The sequence below is a fragment of the Oncorhynchus clarkii genome, chromosome 8 (genome assembly GCF_045791955.1).
Source record: "Oncorhynchus clarkii lewisi isolate Uvic-CL-2024 chromosome 8, UVic_Ocla_1.0, whole genome shotgun sequence".
Lineage (NCBI taxonomy): Eukaryota > Metazoa > Chordata > Actinopteri > Salmoniformes > Salmonidae > Oncorhynchus > Oncorhynchus clarkii.
In genome coordinates, this window is record NC_092154.1 from 26426318 (window position 1) to 26451857 (window position 25540).

At 40.3% G+C, this 25540-nt stretch overlaps 3 protein-coding genes and 1 non-coding gene across 4 annotated transcripts; 1 reads left to right on the plus strand and 3 right to left on the minus strand.

Annotated features, from left to right (window-relative positions):
* Positions 1 to 692: 692 nt before the first annotated feature.
* Positions 693 to 6941, minus strand: LOC139415187 (meprin A subunit alpha-like). The gene is made up of 15 exons (XM_071163085.1): positions 6753 to 6941; positions 4862 to 6162; positions 4701 to 4725; positions 4559 to 4603; positions 4387 to 4427; positions 4150 to 4225; positions 3883 to 4000; positions 3477 to 3652; positions 3079 to 3300; positions 2711 to 2857; positions 2367 to 2582; positions 1803 to 2267; positions 1401 to 1574; positions 1081 to 1158; positions 693 to 917 (listed from the first exon to the last, which is right to left on the minus strand). Exons 2-14 carry the CDS (start codon positions 4919 to 4921, stop codon positions 1109 to 1111), a joined length of 1815 nt encoding a protein of 604 aa, XP_071019186.1. The 5' UTR covers positions 4922 to 6162; positions 6753 to 6941; the 3' UTR covers positions 693 to 917; positions 1081 to 1108.
* A 218-nt stretch (positions 6942 to 7159) lies between these two features.
* On the plus strand, positions 7160 to 7241 carry trnas-gcu (transfer RNA serine (anticodon GCU)). The gene has a single exon. It is a non-coding gene; the product is annotated as a tRNA-Ser (tRNA).
* Positions 7242 to 10686: 3445 nt separating this feature from the next.
* On the minus strand, positions 10687 to 19950 carry LOC139415192 (BRO1 domain-containing protein BROX). The gene is made up of 13 exons (XM_071163092.1): positions 19868 to 19950; positions 19190 to 19323; positions 19001 to 19107; positions 18744 to 18840; positions 15837 to 15932; positions 15606 to 15678; positions 15228 to 15333; positions 14798 to 14887; positions 14571 to 14656; positions 13951 to 14032; positions 13684 to 13834; positions 13409 to 13568; positions 10687 to 13206 (listed from the first exon to the last, which is right to left on the minus strand). The coding sequence occupies exons 2-13, from the start codon at positions 19288 to 19290 to the stop codon at positions 13117 to 13119; spliced, it is 1239 nt and encodes a 412-aa protein (XP_071019193.1). The 5' UTR covers positions 19291 to 19323; positions 19868 to 19950; the 3' UTR covers positions 10687 to 13116.
* Positions 19951 to 22769: 2819 nt separating this feature from the next.
* Positions 22770 to 25340, minus strand: LOC139415193 (alpha-1,6-mannosyl-glycoprotein 2-beta-N-acetylglucosaminyltransferase-like). Its single transcript, XM_071163093.1, has 2 exons — positions 25286 to 25340; positions 22770 to 25188 (listed from the first exon to the last, which is right to left on the minus strand). Exon 2 carries the CDS (start codon positions 24892 to 24894, stop codon positions 23650 to 23652), a length of 1245 nt encoding a protein of 414 aa, XP_071019194.1. The 5' UTR covers positions 24895 to 25188; positions 25286 to 25340; the 3' UTR covers positions 22770 to 23649.
* Between the last annotated feature and the right edge of the window lie 200 nt (positions 25341 to 25540).

Consider the following 25540-nt stretch of genomic DNA (forward strand, 5'->3'; position numbering starts at 1 on the left):
AGAAATTCAAATTAAATTATCTGGTAACAGCTCTGGGGACATTCCTGCAGTCAGCATGCCAATTGCACTCTCCCTCAAAACTTGAGATATTTGTGGCATTGTGTTGTGTGACAAAACTGCACCTTTTAGAGTGCCCTTTTATTATCCCCGGCACAAGGTACAACTGTGTAATGATCATGCTGTTTAATCAGCTTCTTGATATGCCACACCTGTCAGGTGGATGGTTTATTTTGGCAAAGGAGAAATGCTCACTAACAGGGATGTAAACACATTTGTGCACAACATATTATAGAAATACGCTTTTTTTGCATATGGAACATTTCTGGGATCTTTTATTTCAGCTCATGAAACATGGGACCAACACTTTACATGTTGCGTTTATATTTTTGTTCAGTATATATTTCTATGGGTAATATAACACGCTATGGTAACAATGCAAACATATTTTAGATTATGAATATGATGACTGAAGTGTGTGAGATAAAATGTATTACAAAATGAACATTTTGAGATACTAAAAGTGAATCATAATAATCCCCTGTCATTTAAGTGACATATAAAGGAGCCATGATCCTCATACGTATATGAAAAAATGTATATTTTACTGTGATCATATCTACGAAGTGTTATGTGATATTGATTTTTATTCCATAACAAAAAATCCTGTGCAACAGAAAAAACATAATGAAGCATTTATTTGAAGACTCAAACTTTAATGAAAGAATTTGTGAATAAGAATGTTTGAACAGTAAAAACAAATAACATTTCAAGAGTTTTTAGTAATTTTATAAAGTTTTCAAACCAATCAAATTTTCTACAAAATAATTTATAATTACTCACAACATTAGTTTAGACAAATTGTGCTGTTATATTCTGTACTCTTCTTGAGTCTGTCCAACTCCTCAGGACTGCCGGTTCTGCCAAAATATCAAATACAAAGACACAAAAAACTAAATTGGAACAATATTAATGAAAATACAAATGTCAGTCTACTTTAAAAAGTGACTCTCGGAAATATCTCACAAAATCCCCAGCACAAAAATAAAATAAATTAAAAAGAATTTAAAATAAACAGCTTACCTCCCCTTGGTGGCAGTAAAATACGTCCTCACTCCTTTGGGTTGATGGGAACCTCTGTTTTTATCAGAGATGTTATGTCTATAGAGACATTAAAAGCAGTGTGGCCATTCAATCAGCTGACCTCAAAGTCTAACAAGCTCCTTTATTGCTCTGGCTATTGCAAAGCATTGCAGAAAGTCAAATCCTGATATCTGACAGTGATGTAAAACAAATGAGTGTTGTAATAGTGTGTGATCTGACCAGTAATGATACTAATCCTCCTCCACATTTTTTTGTAACCTTTATTTAACTTGGAAAGTCAGTTAATAACAAATTCTTACCTTCAAAGTCGATAAAGATGATGAGGTCATCGTTTTTCAGGTAGTTCCGTCGTCGCAAGTCGAAATGCTTGATCATGTTGCGCCATCCCCGCGACTCTCCCCTGTAGCACTCACACCCTGGATCGTAGGTCCCCACATTAGTTGGATTGTCCCACCACAGCTCCCCATCTGGAGCTGGAGAACACAGAAACATACTGTATATCATTAGACTATTAAATCACATTATAGCTGTTTCATTGCCGTTGGAATCTGACCAGATTTTGGGCCAGATATAACAAACTAAGCATTTCCTGATTTATCCAGATATAATTAAGTTAAGCAAAGAGAAAATAATTTAAGGTAAAGTGTACATGAAGACAAATCTAACCTAAAGTGTATTCTCTAAACACAATAATGACGTACTCTTAATCAGGTCTGTAGTCAGACTGCGAGCAGACGACATCCTCAATTGAATGTCAGGATCCTGGTCCATGACCACGATTTTAGCCTGCCTATTCAGGGCCGGCCACTGCATGACCACGTCATTCTCCCCGCTGGCCAGGTGGAAGTACATCCCAGTGTAGCCACCTGTGTAGTCACTGTAGTCAGAGACGGGACGCACACGTACACCGTAACGATAGCCCTCTGGGCTGTAGAAGACTGGACTGTCCATGACGGTGGTATTGTTTGCAGTGTTGAGGATTCCGGTGAAGTTCTTGATCTGCCAGACAGCGTTGGGACAGCGAGTCTCAGTCAGGCTGATGTCGTCAATGAAGATTCCTCCATTGGTTGTAGATGGATCTCCTCGGACACCTTGGAAAGCATAGCGGAACTTCTCTTCGATCTCCATGGAGACGTGGACAATCCTCCATGTGTGGTCGGCATCTCCTAGTTTACAAATCAAAATGAAATCATGCAGTAACAAAGTTTCAACCAAATAGGATAAACAATACATACATCAGTGATTGTATATATGAAAATGAATACCCCAGATGGTGTGTATTTTCTTCAGTTTGCGAACTGTCCCAGTCCCATCGTCCATCTTCACCCAAATCACAAGTCTGTCCTTTGGTCCGCCTGTCATCTTGTAGAAAAACTGCAGACACTGCAGGTGTCTCTTGGGGTACAGGATGCGAGACTCTAGCAGAGCTGACTCGTCCTCCTTCCCAGTCTTAGTGTTGAAGTGCATGTAGTAACCTGCATCTAAAAGACCACAAAGATATCACACATACAATATGTTAGAGCTCTTCACTCTAATGGTTAGGATTGGGGGTATGGTAATCTACTCCTAGAAGTGGTTGAACTGAGGTGATGTATTGTTGAACTCTGACCTCTGCATTGGCCAATGAGAGTGTGATCCTCATTCCCAGTGCTGCTCTTGGTGTGGACCCAATCTGCATCATCAGTGGGGCTCTGAATCATCCCACAGATGTTGTTGTACTCAAAGGAACACTGGTCCAGGAGAGTGAGAGGGGAGGCTGGCAACGGAGGAGGGGCATATCTCAGTCGACACGTGGATCACAATGAAGCATCTATAATTTGATCATCACATCCGACACTAGAACATTTTAACTTGACAAAAACAGAGAGGTGATAAGCTTGTTCTTAAAACGAGTAGTTTGCATTTTCCTACACTGCTGCCACAGCTGTGTCAGGACAAATAGGTAACACTCTCTGTCATATGTCTCACAACACTTACAGCAGTTATACATCCTGTTCAACCTCAGCATGTCCAGTTTGCTGAAGTCCAGGTACTGGCCAATGATGTTGTTGAATTCTGGGATGTTGGTGGTGATTGTGGGAATGTTGGGGTCCACGTTGAAGGAGTATGGCCGGTAGTGCATGACAGACTCATAATCGTAAGGAGTGTTCTGGTCAGTGATGAAGGAATCATCGTATTTGTTGAAATTATGTTCCAGCCCTGCAAGAAAGGATAAAAAACATGTTATACAAAAATGTTCCCACTTAACTAATAATGGTATTGCATCTAGACAGCCACATGTTGTGAATGGTGCTAGGCTGAATAGTGTTAGTGCAAGATCCAAGATCCACTACCCTTGCTGTCTCTCATCAACCAGAGGGCTGACTGATACTGACCTGGAGTGACCTGGTCCAGCCAGATCTTGACATAGTCGTCTCTGTCCTGGCGAGACTGCTCATGGTAGAAGCCCAAAGCGTGGAGGAGCTCGTGTTCGATCACAGCCTTGTGGTCACAGCCATCGCCCAGGGACAAGATCTGTCCATTCTGCTGGTCCCCAACGCTGGAGAAACACCTGGCAAACACAGTTCAACGTTGAGTTATATGGATGTGTGAGGGCAGACATGTTTAAAGTTTGAATGTTAAAACGTTGCAGCAGTTACGCAAGAAGGCAATTGTTTTGCGTAACAAATTGACTGAGATTTGTTCATTCAGTCTTTCCTGGTGAATGTATACATGAAAGCTATAGAGCGTTCTGTGTAAAAGCAATGGCCGTTGGACAATATGTACACTGTCAGCTCATACCCGCCTCTCTTTTCAAACTTGATGTATGTCTTCTCGCCTTCGTAGGGCTTGAAGTCTATGCAAGATTTCAGACGATACATTTCAAATGCCTGATGGACACAACCTTTGGCATTCAAATCTGAAAGACAAGGAAGAACAAAGCTAAGACATTACAAGTGGCTTACAGTGTAATACATTGATAATATGCCTTGTATGCTGTGTTGCATGTAAATAAATGAATTCAAGTCATTTTAGTTGGACTCTATATCAAATTCAACTTGCACTTACCCAAGTCATCTGACAGAATGTAGGGTATGGGAAACTTCCATCTGTATTTAGTGTCAATCAAGGCATTGCGTCCTGGCTGTTAAAAGGAAGAAAAAGAGTCATGTACTAATTGGACTGAATCTTTCTGGACTCAGGGAAGACATTATAAAGATTATCAAAGGACAATCCTTTTTTTTTTTTTTTTTTTTTTTACAGCTATCTGATAACATATAGCAAAATAACGCCATTGGTTCTTGCCAGAATGAGCATATCCCCTTCAACCAAGTCTTCTTCTGCTCCTGTCAGGCAAAATATAATTTGAAAACAATGAATTGAACATTTGATCACTATTCATGTCATGAACATCAAACATTACATGTTTAATCAAAATGACCACATACAAACTTCCTGTTAAGTTCCTCAAACTCACCCAAGTTAAGTAAGGGGTTATCATCTTCACCGTTTCCGTATACCTCTGCACATAAAAAGCATGGCTCAGATCAAGACATGGAGGTAAAATCATTTTGATGTATTTGGAATTGACTTTATGGTAAGATATTTGGTTGACATACCATGCACACGAGATGACAGAGGAATCTGTCCCCCCAAAGAGAAACAAATAGCAAATAATAAATATGCTAGAATTTCAATTCCGCTATTCCTTTATGCACTACCTTTACATGTCTAGTAATCATCTTCACAATCATAATTCAAATGTATTGACTGTACTTACAGTGTACGAACTGGACAGCGCAACCAGCCCTGTCAAGAAGAGAAGTGTCTGCATGGACATGATGAATATGGCTAGACTAGAGTTTCTGCTTTGGTTTAAGTGTCCAAGTGAACCAGAGGACCTTTAGCCCTTGATAAAGTTTATGTCTGCTATGGTAAAAAGTAACTGGGGGCCTTGAATCTACAGTGCTGCTGATATGTGGGACGTTATAAAACCAGTTCAGAGTGCCTCCCCAAACAACTCAAACAACAACGAATGGGAGACAACACTCATTGCCTGGGGGGGAATAACACTTTTTTATATGACAATCAGTGAGACTGCCACCACCTGGTAAGTATTGAAAACTACCCCGCTCTGCGTATGTGTTAAAAACAAATACTGACTTGTGTTGGTGCTTCTTCTAAAAAAGCATGCAAAACAGAGTCAAAGCTGGCTAGTGAGATCTTCCCTCCCTGGATTTGCCAATGATTTACATTAATGGTTAACCTTGCTTAACTGGTAGCATCACCATTGCCAATGGTTTCCACATCTGCCGAGAGGGAAGGGTGTAATGTTTCATTATTCTGAGCATTTGGGAGAATTGCTTGCAGACACAGCAATCAATTCAGGCCCTCAAATATATAAAGTACTTATTTGTTAACAATTGACCTTGCAATCACCATAAACAACATGCATAGTATCAAACTGAATATAGAACAATAATTGGTAACATGACAAAATGTAGGCTTATGCTTTACGAAACACGGTAAACAGAATCGAGGAAAGGAGGGGGCGTGGCGGGGCAGTGGGTTATTGGAATGCTGCTTCATGTAAAAGTTGGTGTATTTTCAGTTTTACAGCACTCTTCTTTCCATAGGGGAGCTTCCTAAAATATGGGAGCAAACTAAAGAACATCTCATCCTCTATGTCCTCCATTCCATCCATCCCATCCATCTGCCACCTCCTCTTCTGGCTGGGCCCATAGGATCCCGATGCAGTGTCAGGAGAGGGAGCGTCCTCATCGTCTGCCTAGTCCCCCTTGATCTCGTGGATAATGAAGGCTGATTTGTCATCCACGCCTTCTGTGGCACTTTCCCCGTTCCTCTCCATTTCCTTATTTCCCCTATCCTCCAAGTCAAGTGTGGTGTCTCCTTGCCAGCTCTTGGCCTGGATGAAGGGGGTGAGGAAGGACATTCCCCTGCTGTGCATCCAGTTATTCTTGTAACTATCTGGCTCCCCAGAGGCTTTCCTCTGCTCTTCAGCCTGCTTGAATCTGACGAGTGTGTCCCTCGGGTTCTTCCATTTCTTCTGACAGTCATCAACTGAACACACCAAATGACACGTCAAACAAAAAAAAAGAGGGGAGACAGGGAAGGATATCTGCATTTTACACAAATAGAGCAATCTCAATCTGAGCTATCTAAGGTTGAGGGAAATACACACCATGTAATTTCTTATGTAAACATATATTTATTTCTAATTTACCTTATTGCAGGGATCACATTGTTGTTTTATTAGGTAAATAATACTTGGCAGGTAGCTAGCTAAGTATGTAGCTGGCTGTGTATACCGTTGGCTACCTAATAGGTGAGAGAAAGTTGTGTAATTGGTCAACAACACAGTTCAAGCAGGTAGCTAGCAAGATGGCTAGTTTACTTGCGGTTGTGGCTAAATGCTATACTGCTACGGACGGAAGTGACGCAAATACCGTCTAAATCTTAAAAAGAAAATGTCGTTTCGGGAGAATTTTTGCATTTTAATTATCCCTAAACCTAACAATTGTTCTACCCTTAACCTAATTATCCTAACCTGCTACGAAAAGTCCATTATCTTCGTAGTTATATACCATCTAGTCCTCACCTTTACGAGTTAGCTAGTTAAGGTTATCTTGCTAGCAGCAAGCTGTCCTTACCAGGCATTTCCACTTGCAGAGTTACAGCTCTCCATGCCCTTGCCTTTCTCTGTGAGTCCTTTTAAGAGTTTAAAGTTATGTTATACCACTCACGATGATCCGAAACAGATTAAATTACTCTGTCAATCATTTGCATATTGGCTTTCAAAGCATTCGCTGCTGCTACTGGATATTTGTTGAATTCAGAATGCGCCAGTGTTTTCTTACGCTGATAGGTCCAGTTAAAAAATTATAACTGGCTAACATTAGCTATCTACCACAATGGAATGATTAAGACCGATGTAGCTAGCTAAAAGGTATACATTTTATTTATACAAATCAGAACGATTCTGAAATGCAACGTTATATGTTGTGAAAACATATGTAGCTTCGTTTGATAAAGCTAACTGTTTAGCATTGGGTAGAACGACGAGGTGGCCGAGTGGTTAAGGCGATGGACTGCTAATCCATTGTGCTCTGCACGCGTGGGTTCGAATCCCATCCTCGTCGAATTCTTTTGGCCCTGTCCTGAAGGTAGCAAAGTCCATTATCTTCGTAGTTATATACCACCTTTACGAGTTAGCTAGTTAAGGTTATCTTGCTAGCAGCAAGATACAAAATATGTCTGACGTTTGCTCGCATACTGTACAAACGTATTTTGTCAGAAATTCAATCAAATTGAAGGGATGCATGGGAAATGTCATTTTTTTTCTTCAAATCCAGCATTTTATTAATATAGACAGATAAAGTGCAATAGAGTAGAAACCAATCTGAGGTCAAATGCTATTTCAGGTATTTCAATTACTTTTCAATACATTTCAAAACAATTATTCATATCACTTTTATTTGAAAAAACAAGTCGTTTAATTTTGGAAAGTATTTGAAAATGATCAAATTCTGACTCCCATGAATTTAACCCAGTTATTTGAAATAAGTATTTGAAAATACAGTGCTTTCAAATACAATTTGGAAGACTATTTGTTTGTTTTGTCAAACAACCATTCAAATACTAAAATAACCTTCTGAGAGCTGGGAGAAAAAATAAGGGATATATTATATATATACACTGAACAAAAATATAAACACAACATGCAACAATTTCAATGATTTTTCTGAGTTATAGGTCATATAAAGAAATCAGTCAATTTAAATAAATTAATTAGGCCCTAATCTATGGATTTAACATGACTGGGAATACAGATATGCATCTGTTGGTCACAGAAACCTTTTTTTAAAAAGGTAGGTACGTGGATCAGAAAACCAGTCAGTATTTGGTGTGACCACCATTTGCCTCATGCAGTGTAACACATCTCATTCACATAGAGTTGATCAGGCTGTTGATTGTGGCCTGTGGAATGTTGTCCCACTTCAATGGCTGTGTGAACTTGCTGGATATTGGCGGAAACTGGAACACGCTGTCGTACACGTTGATCCAGAGCATCCCAAAAATGCTCAATGGGTGACATGTCTGGTAAGTATGCAGGTCATGGACGAACTGGGGACATTTTCAGCTTCCAGGAATTGTGTACAGATCCTTGAATCATGGTGCTTTGCATTATCATGCTGAAACATGAGGTGATGGCGGCAGATGAACGGCACGACAATGGGCCTCAGAATCTCGTCACGGCATCTCTGTGCATTCAAATTGCAATCGATAAAATGCAATTGTGTCCATTGTCCATTCATTATGCCTGCCCATACCATAACCCCACCGCCACCATGGGGTACTCTGTTCACAATGTTGACATCAGCAAACCGCTCGCCCACACAGCGCCATACATGGTTGTCGTGATGTTGTGTTGCTACTATGCGTGATATCATCGAAAAGTCCAGAATGTCCTCTCAAAGGGACAACAGGACTTAATACAGTGGCTTGTATGGCCTCAGTGAAATGGACCAAGAACTGATGTCCACTAGAGAGGACAAAAATGTATTACTGGGTCTCAGGAATATAAAAGTACTGGTTTTGGGCAATACTCAAATACACAGAAACAAGTATTTTAAATATCAAATATACATGTATTTGAACCCTGGTTTGGTAGAAACCATAGCGAGAGGAACAGCAAAAAATACAATCATCAACATGAATATTAGCTTTCTTAACACATGTTAATATGTTTAATTCATAATAGCTAGTTCTTTCTCAGTGCTCATTATCATTTTGATAGCCCTTGTTGTGGGATCCTGTAGTTCTGTGCTCAATGTTCTGGGAGGCTTGAGAACCAGCAGGGGGTCTGTGGGAGCTTGTGGCCCCATATTCACTGCTCATCCTTGAAGAAAGGTGAATTCTCTCTGTTCCTTCCTCATAAGAGCATTCCGTTTCTTTACTGGCTGTGGTCTGGAAGTGATAAAAACCGTTGGGTTACCAATGTTTCAATTATGTTTAGAAACTCAGACAGAATTGAGTTCTGTCTGAGTTCGATTGCTAAATTATTAGAGTTAATATGTCTAATCACGAGCTAAAAATGACTGATGAATGGACACATTCATATGTGGCTTATATTTCTGAATATGTCGTGCAGGCTTTGTATGTAGGTCTAGGAGCTTTTCCTGGCCACTTGACCAGAACAGGAACAACTGTGGGGCCTAATGCCAATCACCAGGTTGTACCTGGTCAGCTCACATTGTCAGGAAAAACTCATGCCTGGCCCTATGTGGTCAAGAAAGACTATGTGATGTGTTATGTTATGTGTACAACTACCTTACCTTAATGGAACGTTGATATTCGTCTACAGCATACTGGTATTTGGCAGTGTTAAGGCCAAGTAGACCAGCCAGTTTTTCCCCAAGAAAATCACAAGCTGAAGACAAAAATACATTATGTAAGACCTTTTCAAAAATTTATTTATTGTACAGGTAAAGCAGTATTTCTATACATTGACTGAATTATATGGAGTACACTGCCTTGCTGAATTTTAATGTTTCAAGAGCACACTGGAATGGAATGCAACTTACTGCGCAATGACTTCCTGCCCAGAGACCAAGTATATGCTCTCCACGGAAGTTTAAGCTAAAACACACAGGTTAGTGCTACATTTAGACTACTAATGGACAAAAAAGTATTTATACTAAGAATCTAAATCTTATCTGTTTGAATACTTCCATACCATGTCTTCAGGCTCCCTAAACACCTGCTCATGTGATGTATCCTCCTCTTCCTCACTGTTATCTTCCTCTAGAGTCTCACCGCTGGAGAAATGGATGACCCTCCTCTGCTGGTACAGAGAAGGACCCCTGAACTGTGTCCCCTGAATGTCATGGCCCTGAGAGACGCACTGTGAATTACTCCATATCCTCTCGAATACCCCTGTTCTGCATAAACAATTCATATAAGGTCTGTGGTTGTGTTGATAATGGTGTCTGTGTGCGTACTACATTCACTTATGGTTAGCAATTTCCAATGGCGTCATCTATTAGTCAAGTTATAGTCTTAAAGCTAGAATCTGCAGTTGAAACAATAACAAAGTGGATACCCCACCTCTGTTTTGGTAAAAAGCTGGGGGAAGGGCCTAGAAAAATGCAACCACTCAAATACATAGCTCTATGGATGCACCCATGATATCGATATGATAGTTTTAACCATGTTTTGAGGCTATACAGTGTTTGTTTACATTAACAAGCTTACATTTTTGATTCTGATAGGGTATGACAGTTCAACTAAGGTCATGAGGCATGTATACGTTATATTCAATGAGTATATATCGTACATCTATAAATCCAAAAATTGATGTAGCAACTGCAGATTCTAGCTTTAAAGAGCTATTAGCATGATCCATACAGGTAGCAACCATAAAAGTAGCTCTGAATTGAGATACTGAAAAAGTAATTATAAAGAAAAGCCTGTAACCCTCAGACAGGTAAACCCTTTAGCATTCATATGAGCACTTACTTCCTTGAAACTTTCACTCATTCTTCCCTGAAGAAAATGTTTTCCTTTCCTTGTGCTGCTGTCTGTAGAGTATAAATGTTTTCTCAGCTCAGAGTAAATAATTTTCCTCCACTTTGATGCTACTGGAATGGTCAATCAAGGCAAAAGAAAAAAGCAAGATACCGAGTCCTTCGTTAGTTTTGAAACCTGATACACACCAGAAACACACATTTGAGTCATGATTACTGTGTACACAAGTCAGACGCTGCCTTTGGATGACAGGCTACTCATTTCAGTTCCTTCTAAGGCTGAGGGTTGGGCTTTTTCAAATGTCAAGGTTTATTGATAACTGTTATATGCAGTACTGTTGTTCCTCTGGCTAATGATACTAACCATAGACATAGAAAGAGGATGCTAGTGCCCAAAAGCCAATTTTTTGCATGGGCAGAGCCATTGAGGACTTTCACCATTTTGAGGTAGTAAACTGGGTGGGACTTCCTATGGTTTAAGGAAGGATCACACGAGGAGTGATCAGCCAATTAATTGTACTCTTGAGCAAACATTCAATAAATATAGGTGGCAGTAAATCACCAACCTTGTCTTTATACCTGTTCAAGCAACACTACAGGTGGCAGTTTGTCTGCTAACCCATAAAAGTAGAACAAACTTGACTACTTCAAATGGAGATGGCCTCATTTGCACTGCGCATGCCCTCACATACACCATAATGGGACATACAATGATGTGATGTCTAAGGCTGGGATTTCAGGAAAACCAGGGATTTTAAAAGTTCCTGAAATGTTGCAACCCTAACTACAACACACACCAGGAAATGTAGTGTTTGAACTTAACATAAAATAGTAATTCAGGTTTCTTGATGTTTTTATTTCCATTTGAAACACATTTTCAATAAAGAACACCAATCGAAGAAGAGTAATGTTAGACTGGTGTATACATTATGATACAGCAAATGACATGTGTTCATTAAAATAAATACAATTGGTCCTTGAATGTGAAAATCCATTGTTCCAAGAATAAAAAGGGCTTGTAAAGATAATATATAGTCTGTGTTATTTTAATTCTATTTTAGAGCTGGATACAGTACATCTACACTGAGTTCTGACATCAGTGTGACTAATAAGATTTCAAATGTAAAGCCATTCAAATGGGCTCGGAGGTTGCACAGAAAGAATGCCAAATTGTCTTCCTTGATTGGCAAATTAGTATACTATACTAGTGGTTACTTGTTCCCCTATTGTACTACCTTAGTAGAGGCTAGTTGTCATTAGTTCTAAAAAACTGTTAGGAAATGATGGCGAATCAGTACCCTGAAAGCTATAGTAATGCATACATATGGAGTATATCAGTAATTTACAGAAAATAAAACTGAGTAAATTAATTTGATAGATTTCCGTACATAGTGTAAAACCATGTGCCAAAGTACAACATGATTCCCTTCACTGAAATGGTTTGAGCAGGTTGATTGACATCATATTTGAATTTCATTAACCATTATTCTATTGTTCCTGCGCTCATCAATCAGACTTAACAGCAACCATGGCCACTAGTCTGGGTTATTTAAAACAGTTTTTTGAGATCACAGGAAGATCCGCAGGGTACAATGTTATGGAACGTTCAGAGAAATATTTTGAGTAGAACAGGCATGCTCAACATTCAGCACATTGCGCTCTCCTGATTGCTTCCCAGATGTTGTTCCATGTTCCTGCTGAACAGTTGGCCTTGCTATGGTTATTATGACCCAAGACAAGCACCGCCTTGTCCTCAAATCTCTAATAAAAAAGAGGGGAATATTTCACAATGGTTACAATAATAAATACAGGCCCTACCCAGCAATGGCGAGTCTTGAGAGAGTATGAATACTCTCTGTATGTACAGGAGTGTCCTTTCAGTTACAAGAAAACTGATTAAATTAGAGAATCGCAGAGACAGAAAAAGAAAATAAATGAAAACATATGATTTGCTCAAATGATTAGATATTCATCATGGAGTGTTAAGTTCCTACTATACGATTTGTCAGTTTCTTAAATGAGTAATAAATAAAGATCCAACAGCACTAGTGAACAATTCAGCTGTAAGTCTGACCCAATAATATTTTGTCCCCAAAAAATGTGAAAACAGCTACGTATAAAATGAAGTACAACAGATGCTACCGTAAATCACTGACCATAAAACAGTACAGGTAAAACAAGCCAATGCATGAATAAATCCATGCTTTTCTTTTGTTCCTTGTTGATTAACATTTCTACTCCCATATCTATTATGTTATCCCCCCCATCACCAATAACCTTTTCTCAGAGGCCATTTTATACTCAATGACTGAATAGTCTGGCTTGGTAGCACTGCATATCAGCATAATGTAAAACATTTTACCACAAATCAAAGAAACAACAATGACTTTTCCTATGGTTTACTTTTCATGGAAAGGAAATGGGACTCCATATCTCTGTTAGGTGGAATTTAAGCCTGTGTACAGTATGGGAGTAGTCTTCCTGTTGTTTAAGAGATAACGCAGCCTGTATCTTTCTGAGGCTTCAAATCTGGTTCCTTCATTGGCTTAATAACCTCTTCTTCCCGTTTTGGTTTGGCCTGCAATCAAAATAGTGAGTTGGAAAAATGTGAAACCTTTTGTCCCAGCCAAGCAAATGAACAAAACTCTATCAGTGTCTTTATATGATTATTATCAGTAACAAGACAAAATATGTGAAGACATAACTTCAAAACAAAATCAGAGCACAAAAACTATAGTAATCAAGTTATGTTTCAGTGCCAAATGGCTGAGCAGCATTACCTTCTCGTCTTTGGCCCCCTTGGTGAGGTCAAAGGTGGCGTAGACTTCAGGGGTGCATTGCTCGCTGAGCACTGGGAACTCAAAGGAGATTGGCTCAGCAAGGCCATAGCTGGCCTTCAGCTCCAGCTGGGGCGCCTCGGCTGGGACCTTGTGGAAGTATCTGGAGAAATGAAACATTTGTGTATAAATGCTACAATTGCTTAATGTTATTTACTCTAAACAAATCAATGTTCTTCAGGAGGTGTGTGTGTCTCGCACTGTGTGTGTTGACTCACATGAATCCGTTTTCTCTCTCGCACTTCTGCAGGGTATTTTTGATCAAGCCACCCAGCTTGGTGAAGAAGAGCTGCTCAGAGGGCTTGGCCGTGCTACCCGGCCCTTTGGTCTGACGGTACTCTTTGCACAGAGTCTCAGCTCTGGAGTAGCCTTAACACAGTAAGCAAGACCTGTAAATATTTACACTTCTTAAGATGAAGAGACACCTGTTAAGTGCTTCAAAAAGGCAAAACATGATGTATCATCTCTAGAACAGAAATACCAACATTTCTCTGCCTCTTGGAGAGATCTTATTGACTCCCCACACTTGTCACTAGAGAGGAGAGTCTGTCCGTGGTAGCAGTATGCCTGAAAAAGTGACAAATGAAGGGCATAAGCATCATGAGAAACACATTTTGCCTCCCGAGTGGTGCAGTGATCTAAGGCAGTGCTAGCTGTGCCATTAGAGATTCCTGGTTCGAGTCCAGGCTCTGTCGCAACCGGCCACGACCGGGAGACCCATGGACATTGCACAATTGGCCAAGCGTCATCCGGGTTCGGGAGGGTTTGGCCGGCAGGGATGTCCTTGTCCCATTGCGCACTAGCGACTCCTGTGGCAGGCTGGGCGCAGTGCACGCTGACACAGTCGCCAGGTGTATGGTGTTTCCTCCGACACATTGGTGCGGCTGGCTTCCGGGTTAAGTGAGCATTGTGTCAAGAACCAGTGCGGCTTGGTTGGGTTTCGGAGGACGCACGGCTCTCTACCTTCGCCTCTCCCGAGTCCGTACAGGAGTTGCAGTGATGAGACAAGACTGTAATTACCAATTGGATACCACAAAATTTACAGAACAGTCAAAAACAAAACAAAGACTTTCTCTCAACTGTCTAGAACTGCTCAATGACTTACATAGGACATGTAGAAGTGCTGTTTCAGCTGGAGGTACTTCCTCCACTTACTGCTGCACTCTGGCTCCAGGGTGTTCAGTGTGCCGTCTGGGAAGACAGAGAGGATAACATTCATTTGAGTGATCAGGAAGACCAACAATGGTTAGATCCAGACATTGCAACACAATTTAAGATCTTGACTTTGTTGCATTTTTGTAATGAAGTGACAGGACAGACCTAAATACTTACCAGCTTTCTGGTAGAAGTTTGCAGTCTCGAAGGCCAAGGCTGCAATGAGAGTGGCGTTATGCTTGAGCTCAATCGCTCTGGCAATCGTCACTGCAAACAGAAAAAAAATGGGTTAATAATTGCTAATATCATATTCATTGCAAACACTTTCATAAGTAGGCTATTCTCCCTCTCTCACATACACACTAATTGTTAGGTTAGATTACTTGTTAGATATTACTGCATGGTCGGAACTAGAAGCACAAGCATTTCACTACACTCGCATTAACATCTGCGAACCATGTGTATGTGACAAATAAAACTTGATTTGACTAATACATGGGAACATGAGTTTCCCCTAAGGTCCCAGAAGTTTTCCTGACCAAGTCACATTGTCAGCTCCCAACCCTAGTCATCATGCAGAACAGTTGACTGGGTCCAGTGTAGCTACCTTCCTGTGCCTCTGCTTGGCACTGGACAATGTAGGTGTCAATGACTCTGGGTTCCAGGTCCCGGCCCTTCTCTGCTGGGGTGATGAGGCGGGGGATGTGGACCTCCTACAGAGGAGAGACCAGAATGAGTCTGCTGCTAAACACAACCATGCACCAACAACCAGTGACCTGTGTCCAGGTTGCTGATACTGTAATTTATTCACCATGTGTTGAGGTTAATGTAAAGTGGGCAATATAGGAACCATATGTTAGGTTTATCAGAGTGTACTTTTTAACTTGCTGATTATCTCTATGTAAAGTGACTTTGGGTGTCTTGAAAAGTGCTTAAAATAAAATGTAATAATAATAATAATAATGAGATAATATGAGCTTATCACCTTGAGGTGTTTGAAAATCCCAGCAGCAAATTTCAGGCTCCTGTGGACATCTTTTGCATCTACCTCTGTTACACTGAAAAGGGATGAAAATTACAATGTCAATGTGTTCCCTTTACAATATCGATATGTAAATAGAATGAGTGTGAATTGACATCAAAGTCATAAATGACCTAATTTGCATAAGCAGATGCTTTGTAAGATAAATTAGTAACGCAGAAAAGAAACACTTACTTTTCCTTTCCTGCAAGTCTTGAGGCAAACTTGGTGTGCCAAATTGCAACATTGTAGGCCATGGAGATCAGTTCAAAAATAGCATCTTGTTGGGCACTGTAAAGAGGCAATGGGACAGGATATTAATAACAATATTGGAGAGAGACTATATTTCTATAATGAACAGAGACATCTGTTTGCAGTGAGAGAACTATGCAAATGTTGAACCTGAGTAATGATGTAATAACACATGTGTGACTTGTGTCACTTCACAGGAGAGGCATTTGAATGTAAACATACATTTTCTATCAAAATGTGTTTGACAGAAATGCCTTCTGGAACATGTGAACTTTCATGTCTTAATAACAAACTTGTATGCCATCTGTAAATATGAATACAATTGTTAAATTACAAGCCTAGTTGGTTTAGCCACGGGGAAAAAAAACAGGAACCTTCCCGCTAGCCATGATTGGCTGAGATAATGGCTGGGCTGGACATGCTGACATGTACCACGCTTCTGTCTATAACATAAGCTGCTTGGTATGTGTAGGTAATCCTTTCTAACACATCTTTTTCGAAAGACATCACGCAGAACTGCAAGTGTTGCTAGCTAATGCTCTCCACTTCCTGGAGGACCAAGTTTTGAAATCAGTGGAATATCCGGTGGAAGCAGAGTATGATGTGTGCAGACTCAGTTGTCCTGAGTCTGCACAACTCTGCCAGGACCTAGGATCAAGAGAGACGCTCAAGTGTTTTAGTACTATATCTCTTGACACAATGATGAAAATAATCATGGCCTCTAAACCTTCAAGCTGCATACTGGACCCTATTCCAACTAAACTACTGAAAGAGCTGCTTCCTGTGCTTGGCCCTCCTATGTTGAACATAATAAACGGCTCTCTATCCACCGGATGTGTACCAAACTCACTAAAAGTGGCAGTAATAAAGCCTCTCTTGAAAAAGCCAAACCTTGACCCAGAAAATATTTAAAAAACTATCGGCCTATATCGAATCTTCCATTCCTCTCAAAAATTTTAGAAAAGGCTGTTGTCACTGCCTTCCTGAAGACAAACAATGTATATGAAATGCTTCAGTCTGGTTTTAGACCCCATCATAGCACTGAGACTGCACTTGTGAAGGTGGTAAATGACCTTTTAATGGAATCAGACCGAGGCTCTGCATCAGTCCTCGTGCTCCTAGACCTTAGTGCTGCTTTTGATACCATCAATCACCACATTCTTTTGGAGAGATTGGAAACCCAAATTGGTCTACACGGACAAGTTCTGGCCTGGTTTAGATCTTATCTGTCGGAAAGATATCAGTTTGTCTCTGAATGGTTTGTCCTCTGACAAATCAACTGTAAATGTTGGTGTTCCTCAAGGTTCAGTTTTAGGACCACTATTGTTTTCACTATACATTACCTCTTGGTAATGTCATTCGAAAACATAATGTTAACTTTCACTGCTATGCGGATGACACACAGCTGTACATTTCAATGAAACATGGTGAAGCCCCAAAATTGCCCTCGCTAGAAGCATGTGTTTCAGACATAAGGAAGTGGATGGCTGCAAACGTTCTACTTTTAAACTCGGACAAAACAGAGATGCTTGTTCTAGATCCCAAGAAACAAAGAGATCTTCTGTTGAATCTGACAATTAATCTTAATGGTTGTACAGTCGTCTCAAATAAAACTGTGAAAGACCTCAGCGTTACTCTGGACCCTGATCTCTCTTTTGAAGAACATATCAAGACCATTTCAAGGACCGCTTTTTTCCATCTACGTAACATTGCAAAAATCAGAAACTTTCTGTCCAAAAATGATGCAGAAAAATTAATCCATGCTTTTGTCACTTCTAGGTTAGACTACTGCAATGCTCTACTTTCCGGCTACCCGGATAAAGCACTAAATAAACTTCAGTTAGTGCTAAATAGGCTGCTAGAATCCTGACTAGAACCAAAAAAGTTGATCATATTACTCCAGTGCTAGCCTCCCTACACTGGCGTCCTGTCAAAGCAAGGGCTGATTTCAAGGTTTTACTGCTAACCTACAAAGCATTACATGGGCTTGCTCCTACCTATCTCTGTGATTTGGTCCTGCCGTACATACATACACGTACACTACGGTCACAAGGCGCAGGCCTCCTAATTGTCCCTAGAATTTCTAAGCAAACAGCTGGAGGCAGGGCTTTCTCCTATAGAGCTCAATTTTTATGGAACGGTCTGCCTACCCATGTCAGAGACGCAAACTCGGTCTCAACCTTTAAGTCCTTACTGAAGACTCATCTCTTCAGTGGGTCATATGATTGAGTGTAGTCTGGCCCAGGAGTGGGAAGGTGAACGGAAAGGCTCTGGAGCAACGAACCGCCCTTGCTGTCTCTGCCTGGCCGGTTCCCCTCTTTCCACTGGGATTCTCTGCCTCTAACCCTATTACAGGGGCTGAGTCACTGGCTTACTGGGGCTCTCTCATACCGTCCCTGGAGGGGGTGCGTCACCTGAGTGGGTTGATTCACTGATGTGGTCATCCTGTCTGGGTTGGGTTGATCAGGTCTTTGTGGGCTATACTCAGCCTTGTCTCAGGATGGTAAGTTGGTGGTTGAAGATATCCCTCTAGTGGTGTGGGGGCTGTGCTTTGGCAAAGTGGGTGGGGTTATATCCTTCCTGTTTCCCATTGTTACTCAACTGTGGAGTATGATATACCATTGTCTAGCTCTAAGTCTTTACTTTTAAACCAATGTAAAAAACATTTCACATTTTGCTTCATAAGACCGAATCGAGCCACTCGTCACATTTATAAAACAGGGTCAGCAGGAAATGCAAGACAAGCCTAGTGTAACTAAAAATGGATGTGTTGACTGGAGACCTGACTGTAGGGCTGATGGAGGTAACCAACCACCTCTGTGAAACCACCTATGGGCTAGAAGCCTTTACCTTGGGGTGTTTCCTTGCAAAGTGTCAGTCCACTTGAAGTTCTGCATGAACCGAAGCTTGTTCTCTTGTGTGGTGCCATCCAGAGATGCAATGAATCCTGTGTCATGTCAATCAAAAGAGCGCAGACTAATTGTTAATAACAACAAAAGGAAAATAGTTAAGCATGACGAGCTGAGTGTAGCTAAAAGACCACACAAAAAAACAGTGAGCCCGGCTAAAGAGAGGAGAAAAAGGCACAAACAAAACAGCAAATTCACCTTGTAAGAGGGAGAAATAAGCATCGGTGGCATTTTTCATGATTTCGGGATTGCAGGTGGTATCTGTGAACATCTCCAAGAGTCTTGCCCTTGTTGTTCTCAAGTCACTGATGAGGAATATATACATGTAAGCAAACTTGTTTTCAATTGCCATACTAAGAATGGATATCAATTGCCAAGTCTACATACTTGCATATCTTGTTTGCTGATGGGCTTCCAGCAACTCCATAGAAGTTGAAGGAGACAGGTGCAGTTGCTTTCAATGGGTTTCGGTGGAACCAATGAGTCATTCTGTGGCTTGGATGGTAAAAGCTGGATGTCTGCTAGATGAGGCACAGGGACATGAATTAACTATTTAATACATAAATAAATTGGACATATAACGGCCTGATTAGCTACAAATAAAATACTTATGTTATGACAGTAAACGTATCTTAACTGCTGACTGTGCCTTGATGACACACAAATAGTTAGCTAGCTACAATAGCTAAGCGTAGGTAACGTTAGCTAGCTAACATTAGTTTCCATACAGGCTAGTCGGGTTACCATATTGCAAGACGACGTAGCTATTGTAAACACATTACACACCACATTGTTCGTATAATGTTACTAGATAATGTTACCAAAAAATAAATACACATGAATATTAATAAGTGGTTTGTTACGTAACCTCTATCCAAATGTGACAACAGCAACTCCAACTAACGTTAGCTAGCTAGCTTGCTAATGTAAACAAATTGGCATCTAGCTTGTTGTTTGCCTAATGGACTAAAAATATCGAAAATCTAAAGCCACAAAATTCATATATTTTTCATGATGGATCATTAAGCTAGTTTGTACAATATTGTGGAAGTGATATTTACGAACCTTGGATCTCTTACAATCTGAAGATGCACTTCCGGAAATAAAGGCACAGAATGGTTCTTGACCAGTGGAAAGAACGTATTGAGTCATGTGACCATACGTTGCTTTTTGCGACAGGTCTAGGATCCGTTTTTCTGCTCTAGCTGTAATGTTAATCAATCGAAGTTAAAATGTTAAAAATGATCATAAACCAGTTAAAACTATAGGCTGTACCAAATATGGGAGAGATTTGGGCATAAAGTAATTTGCTCACATCGAGACATGTTATTCAAACCAAGCCCATTTACAAACCATGCATTCTGAAGAATGGTATCACTGATTGACAATGCCATCTTTTATTTCCCCATATTGTTAAACATTAAATGATGAGATGAGAAAGCAAATAGACAGCTATAATGCCTATAACAGAACTATAGTAGCCTACAAGCTTTTTGTCTGAACATAATTTCATAAAGCAATTTCCCAAAAGGAATGTGGATCAGCCACCCAACAAGAAACAGTGGTAAAATGAAAAATCTCAGAAATATTGTGCTTTATAATAAAAAAGTGGGTGAGTAACCATTCATGACATTTTGCATTAATTTGCATTCAGCATTCATATAATATATTGCATATGCAATCTTAAACTACACATGATATAAGAAGCAGAAAGGGGCATCTCTACGAGGCACTGATTAAAAAAATAATAATAATAAAGTAACTGCATCCTACACATTTCCACCACTGAAGAGAAACTCGTCAGAGCACTGCAGGTTAAATTTCCACCTCTATTTAAAGACAGATCCAATGATGTCATCTGGTTTTCAAAAACACAGGTACATTGTCAAATTCACAGGCATAGGAGAGGGAAATACAAATATTTCCCTTTTAGGCAAATTATGTGAAAATAATGTTTGCCAATAGAGGAAGATCGTGGAAGCACAGTTAAAAAGTTAAAAGTTCAGTTAAAATAACTACAGTGCCTTGCAAATGTATTCATCCCCCTTGGCGTTTTTCCTATTTTGTTGCATTACAAACTGTAATTTAAATATATTTTTATTTGGATTTCATGTAATGGACATACACAAAAATAGTCTACATTGGTGAAGTGAAATTTAAAAAATTACTTGTTTCCAAAAATTCAAAAAATAATAAACTGGTGCGTGCATATGTATTCACCCCCTTTGCTATGAAGCCCCTAAAATTGATTTAACCTTTATTAACTAGGCAAGTCAGTTAAGAACAAATTATTATTTTCAATGACAACCTAGGAACTGCCTTGTTCAGAGGCAGAATAACAGATTTGTGCCTTGTCAGCTTGGGGATTTGAACTTGCAACCTTTTGATTACTAGCCCAAAGCTCTTACCACTAGGCTACCCTGCCACCCCAAATGAGATCTGTTGCAACCAATTACCTTCAGAAGTCACATAATTAGTTAAATAAAGTCCACCTGTGTGCAATCTAAGTGTCACATGATCTGTCACATGATCTCAGTCTATATACACCTGTTCTGAAAGGCCCCGGAGTCTGCAACACCACTAAGCAAGGGGCACCACCAAGCAAGCGGCACCATGAAGAACAAGGAGCTCCCCAAACAGGTCAGGGACAAAGTTGTGGAGAAGTACAGATCAGGGTTGGGTTATAAAAAAATATCCTAAACTTTGAACATCCCATGGAGCACCATTAAATCTATTATAAAAAAATGGAAAGAATATGGAGCCACAACAAACCTGCCAAGAGAGGGCCGCCCACCAAAACTCACTGACCAAGCAAGGAGGGCATTAATCAGAGAGGCAACAAAGAGACCAAAGATAACCCTGAAGGAGCTGCAAAGCTCCACAGCAGAGATTGTACTATCTGTCCATAGGACCACTTTAAGCCATACACTCCAGAGCTTGGTTTAACGGAAGAGTGACCAGAAAAAAAGCCATTGCTTAAAGAAAAAAATGTGGTGTTCTCCAAAAGGCATGTGGGAGACTCCCCAAACATATGGAAGAAGGTACTCTGGTCAGATGAGACTAAAATGTTGCTTTTTGGCCATCAAGGAAAACGCCATGTCTGGCGCAAACCCAACACCTCTCATCATCCCGAGAACACCATCCCCACAGTGAATCATGGTGGTGGCAGCATCATGCTGTGGGGATGTTTTTCCCATCGGCAGGGACTGGGAAACTGGTCAGAATTGAAGGAATACAGGGAAATTCTTGAAGGAAACCTGTTTCATTCCTCCAGAGATTTGAGACTGGGACAGAGGTCCACCTTCCAGCATACTGCTAAAACAACACTTGAGTGGTTTAAGGGGAAACATTTAAATGTCTTGGAATGGCCTAGTCAAAGCCCAGACCTCAATCCAATTGATAATCTGTGGTATGACTTAAAGATCTCTGTACACCAGCGGAACCCATCCAACTAGAAGGAGCTGGAGCAGTTTTGCCTTGAAGAATGGGCAAAAATCCCAGTGGCTAGATGTACCAAGCTTATAGAGACATACCCTAAGAGACTTGCAGCTGCAAAAGGTGGCTCTACAATGTACTGACTTTGGGGGGTGAATAGTTATGCACGCTCAAGTTCTGTTTTGTCTTGTTTGTTTCACAAAAAATATATATTTTGCATCTTCAAAGTGGTAGGCATGTTGTGTCAATCAAATGAATTTTAATTTCAGTTTGTAAGGCAACAACAGGAAAAATGCCAAGGCGGGTGAATACTTTCACAAGCCATTGTAATCAAAAGGGGATTGCGCTCTGCCAGAAGTTTGGTTGGTTCAAACACATATATAACATTTTTATTAAGTAAGCTTTATGCAACATTTGAGTGTGGACCCATCACACTCTTTTGCTCTAGCAAGAATAGGTCGGTGATCATTGTAAGGTCATAATGATAAGAAATCCTAACCATCACAATAAAAAAAAAACACACCAATATCAGTAAATTCCTGTTGTTCCCATGTAAAACATGTTGTTTTATTGTACTCACACATTTGTCAAACAAATTACATACTGTAGGCTTTGTACAGTAAGTATTGTACAAGTAAAAGCAATTGTCAGATACAAAGTGAACATAGTTTAATATATTTGTCAATAAACCAGTCATTTCAAGATTGTCACTTTTATTGTACAATAGAACCGATAGGTTTGTTCATTATATACCGAACAATGACTTTTGCTGCTATTTTTCTATTTGTACCGTATGCACCACATATAAATTAAAGGAAAAATATTAGATTCTAGATTTTGTGTGAATGGGTAAGAGATCCTGAAGTTGGATAAGCGTCACCACATTAAATGGGAAAATGGCTCAACTCTCTTATTTGTTCTGAAGGATGTATACAAATGGCAATGATCTAACATGTAGTCGAAACCAAGAATGTATTACTCGGATTTAGTTTTGTTTTCAATATGAAGTAATTTATGTGTACCATAATAATTAGCTGCTGGCGTTGAAACATTATGTTCTTGTCATGAAGTCTAACACAGTCATTTTACTTCAACAAAAATGTGGTCTTCATTTTTAGAAAATATAAAGCAAACGATGTTACAGTCCATAAGAATAGGCTTGCATAATCTGTTAAAAAAAAAAAAGAAATATATTTGGCAATCATGGTACTTTCGGTAATAACAACCAAGCTATAAATCACACTGCTGCATACACACCAAAACATTCCTAATCAAATGTTCACTAACCCTTGGAAGACCTCATTAAAAACCACAAGTAAAACACACTGCGGTCTTTGGAACTCAATGTATGAATGGCACTTATTTCCTCAATCCTCAGTACATCAAAAAGATGAAAGTGAGAAACCCTTAGTTCATAGACGTTTAGCATAGTTATTACAAAGAACATGGTCACGGATATCACCCCACCCGCCGTTTTTCATGTGAGCCTTGTGCTCCATTGACTCTGTGTTTGTTAGGGCCAGGGACTGAGGGTAGAGGGAGACTTTGGCAAGCTTAAGAGACTCCTGTGCTTTCTGTAGGGCCAGCTCAGGCAGACAGGCCTCCTTGTTCTGGTGCAGCCCACAGTTCCCAGTATGGAGAACCCTGGATCCCTGGGCCACCAGCACTTTGAGTGGCTTGGAGATGCAAGTCCCTGACAGGTGCTGGAGGGTCCAGTCCCAGTTGTAGTCATCATAGGTGCAGAAGTCATCATTGCAACCCATCAGCTTGTAGTACACCTCTCTGGAAATGCCCATGCCAATGTTGTGCTTAGTAGACATCCACCCGGCAGTCTGCACCTTGTTGCTGAGCTTATCAAACTCTGCCACGCCGTTGTGGTTGCCTAGCGCCAGCATGTCACAGTCAGGACAGCTGCTCTTCCTGTATCTAACCATCTCGTTGTAAAGGTGGTAGAGGTCGGGCAAGATGTAGTTGTCCTCCTCGAGGAAAACTGCAAAGCCACTGTAACCATGAAGAGCCTGCACTCGCTCCCACACAAAGTGAAGTTTCCACCACCAGTGGTGTTTGGTCTGTGTGATGGAGGCTTCCCTATAGTGGCCATACGAATCTGGATGCTCAGCATTGAGGCATCCTGTTTTTAAAGCATCATCCTTGGATATGTCTCGTGGACAGTCCCGTGGATCCTGCCCAGGAAACTCACTGGGATAGAGCTGTGTGCTGTAGGGGAAGTATATTTGTACAACCTTGCAGAAAGTTATCCCTTGCACTATGTCATTGTTTTCCTCTGAAAAATAGTCATGGCTGAAAATCAGCAAAAAGTTGTGGACCTCAGCTGCATTTTCCAATGACTTGATAAGTATTTTGAGGTAGTCTGGTCTGTTGTGAACCTGAATAACCAGGACCAGTTTAGGCTCCCCAGGATACGTGTCTGCATTCTGAACGTATTGGTGATAATTGGCATTGTAAACAGACTTCATCAATACAGGAACAGAACCATACTGAAACTTCGCCATGTCACCAGACAACATGTTTTCCTGAGCGACAACACCCGTGACTTCATCATAAATTAATACACGTGTTATGATCATGACAGTGGCAATAATTAAAGAAACACCCATGAGAATGAGCAGGTTCTTTTTAAAGAATCGTAACCTCATTTTCGTAACGGTAAAGGCTAACTTTGAATACAATAACAATGACTTGAAATCACCTGACTATTGAAAGCGTTCACATCGTGTGTTTCATCCTACTTGCAGTTGCAACATTGTAACTTTCGATAGAACCCAGAGCCAAGAGGCAGCGGTTTCCGCAGAACGTTGCAAACTGGCACGCGAAAAAATATATAAAAGTCTATTGATGATGACTCCTTTTGCTGCCACAAATATCTGTCAGTTCGGTTGATATAATCTGTTGCTATTGCAGTTTAGAAGTTTAGCGTTCGGTGGTATCACCTGAGAAAAGTAACAAGATAATGAAATAATGTATTGTCAGACATATTAGCTTTGTTTCCATTCAGGAAGTTCATTTACAGTAGTTGAGTCAACTTACCAACAGAGTGTCATGTGTCAGTAAACCGCTATCAGGAAGTAAGGGTGTTTTAGAACTATTGCAGCGTTCAAGTGATAGTCGGGAACTAGAAAACTCAAATATATCCGACTTTCTAACTGGTTAAACGCGGCACGTGTATAACTAGAACCTATTAGCAAGTCGGAGATTTCTGAATTTCATAATTACCATTAGCATTTGAACGTGGCATATCTGCCGTATAGCGTACGAGTAACCTACAAATTGAGTGCTGACGTG

Coding starts and splice junctions, on each gene's coding strand:
- LOC139415187 (XM_071163085.1), bottom strand. CDS start 4,921: ATGTCCATGCAGACACTTCTCTTCTTGACAGGGCTGGTTGCGCTGTCC. Junction 2,583..2,710: donor TCTCATTGGCCAATGCAGAG/GTCAGAGTTCAA, acceptor GTGGTCTTTTAG/ATGCAGGTTACTACATGCAC. Junction 1,159..1,400: donor CATCTTTATCGACTTTGAAG/GTAAGAATTTGT, acceptor ATGTCTCTATAG/ACATAACATCTCTGATAAAA.
- LOC139415192 (XM_071163092.1), bottom strand. CDS start 19,290: ATGACTCATTGGTTCCACCGAAACCCATTGAAAGCAACTGCACCTGTC. Junction 15,933..18,743: donor TTGCAAGGAAACACCCCAAG/GTAAAGGCTTCT, acceptor GCCTCTTTACAG/TGCCCAACAAGATGCTATTT. Junction 15,334..15,605: donor GGATTTTCAAACACCTCAAG/GTGATAAGCTCA, acceptor TCTCCTCTGTAG/GAGGTCCACATCCCCCGCCT.
- LOC139415193 (XM_071163093.1), bottom strand. CDS start 24,894: ATGAGGTTACGATTCTTTAAAAAGAACCTGCTCATTCTCATGGGTGTT.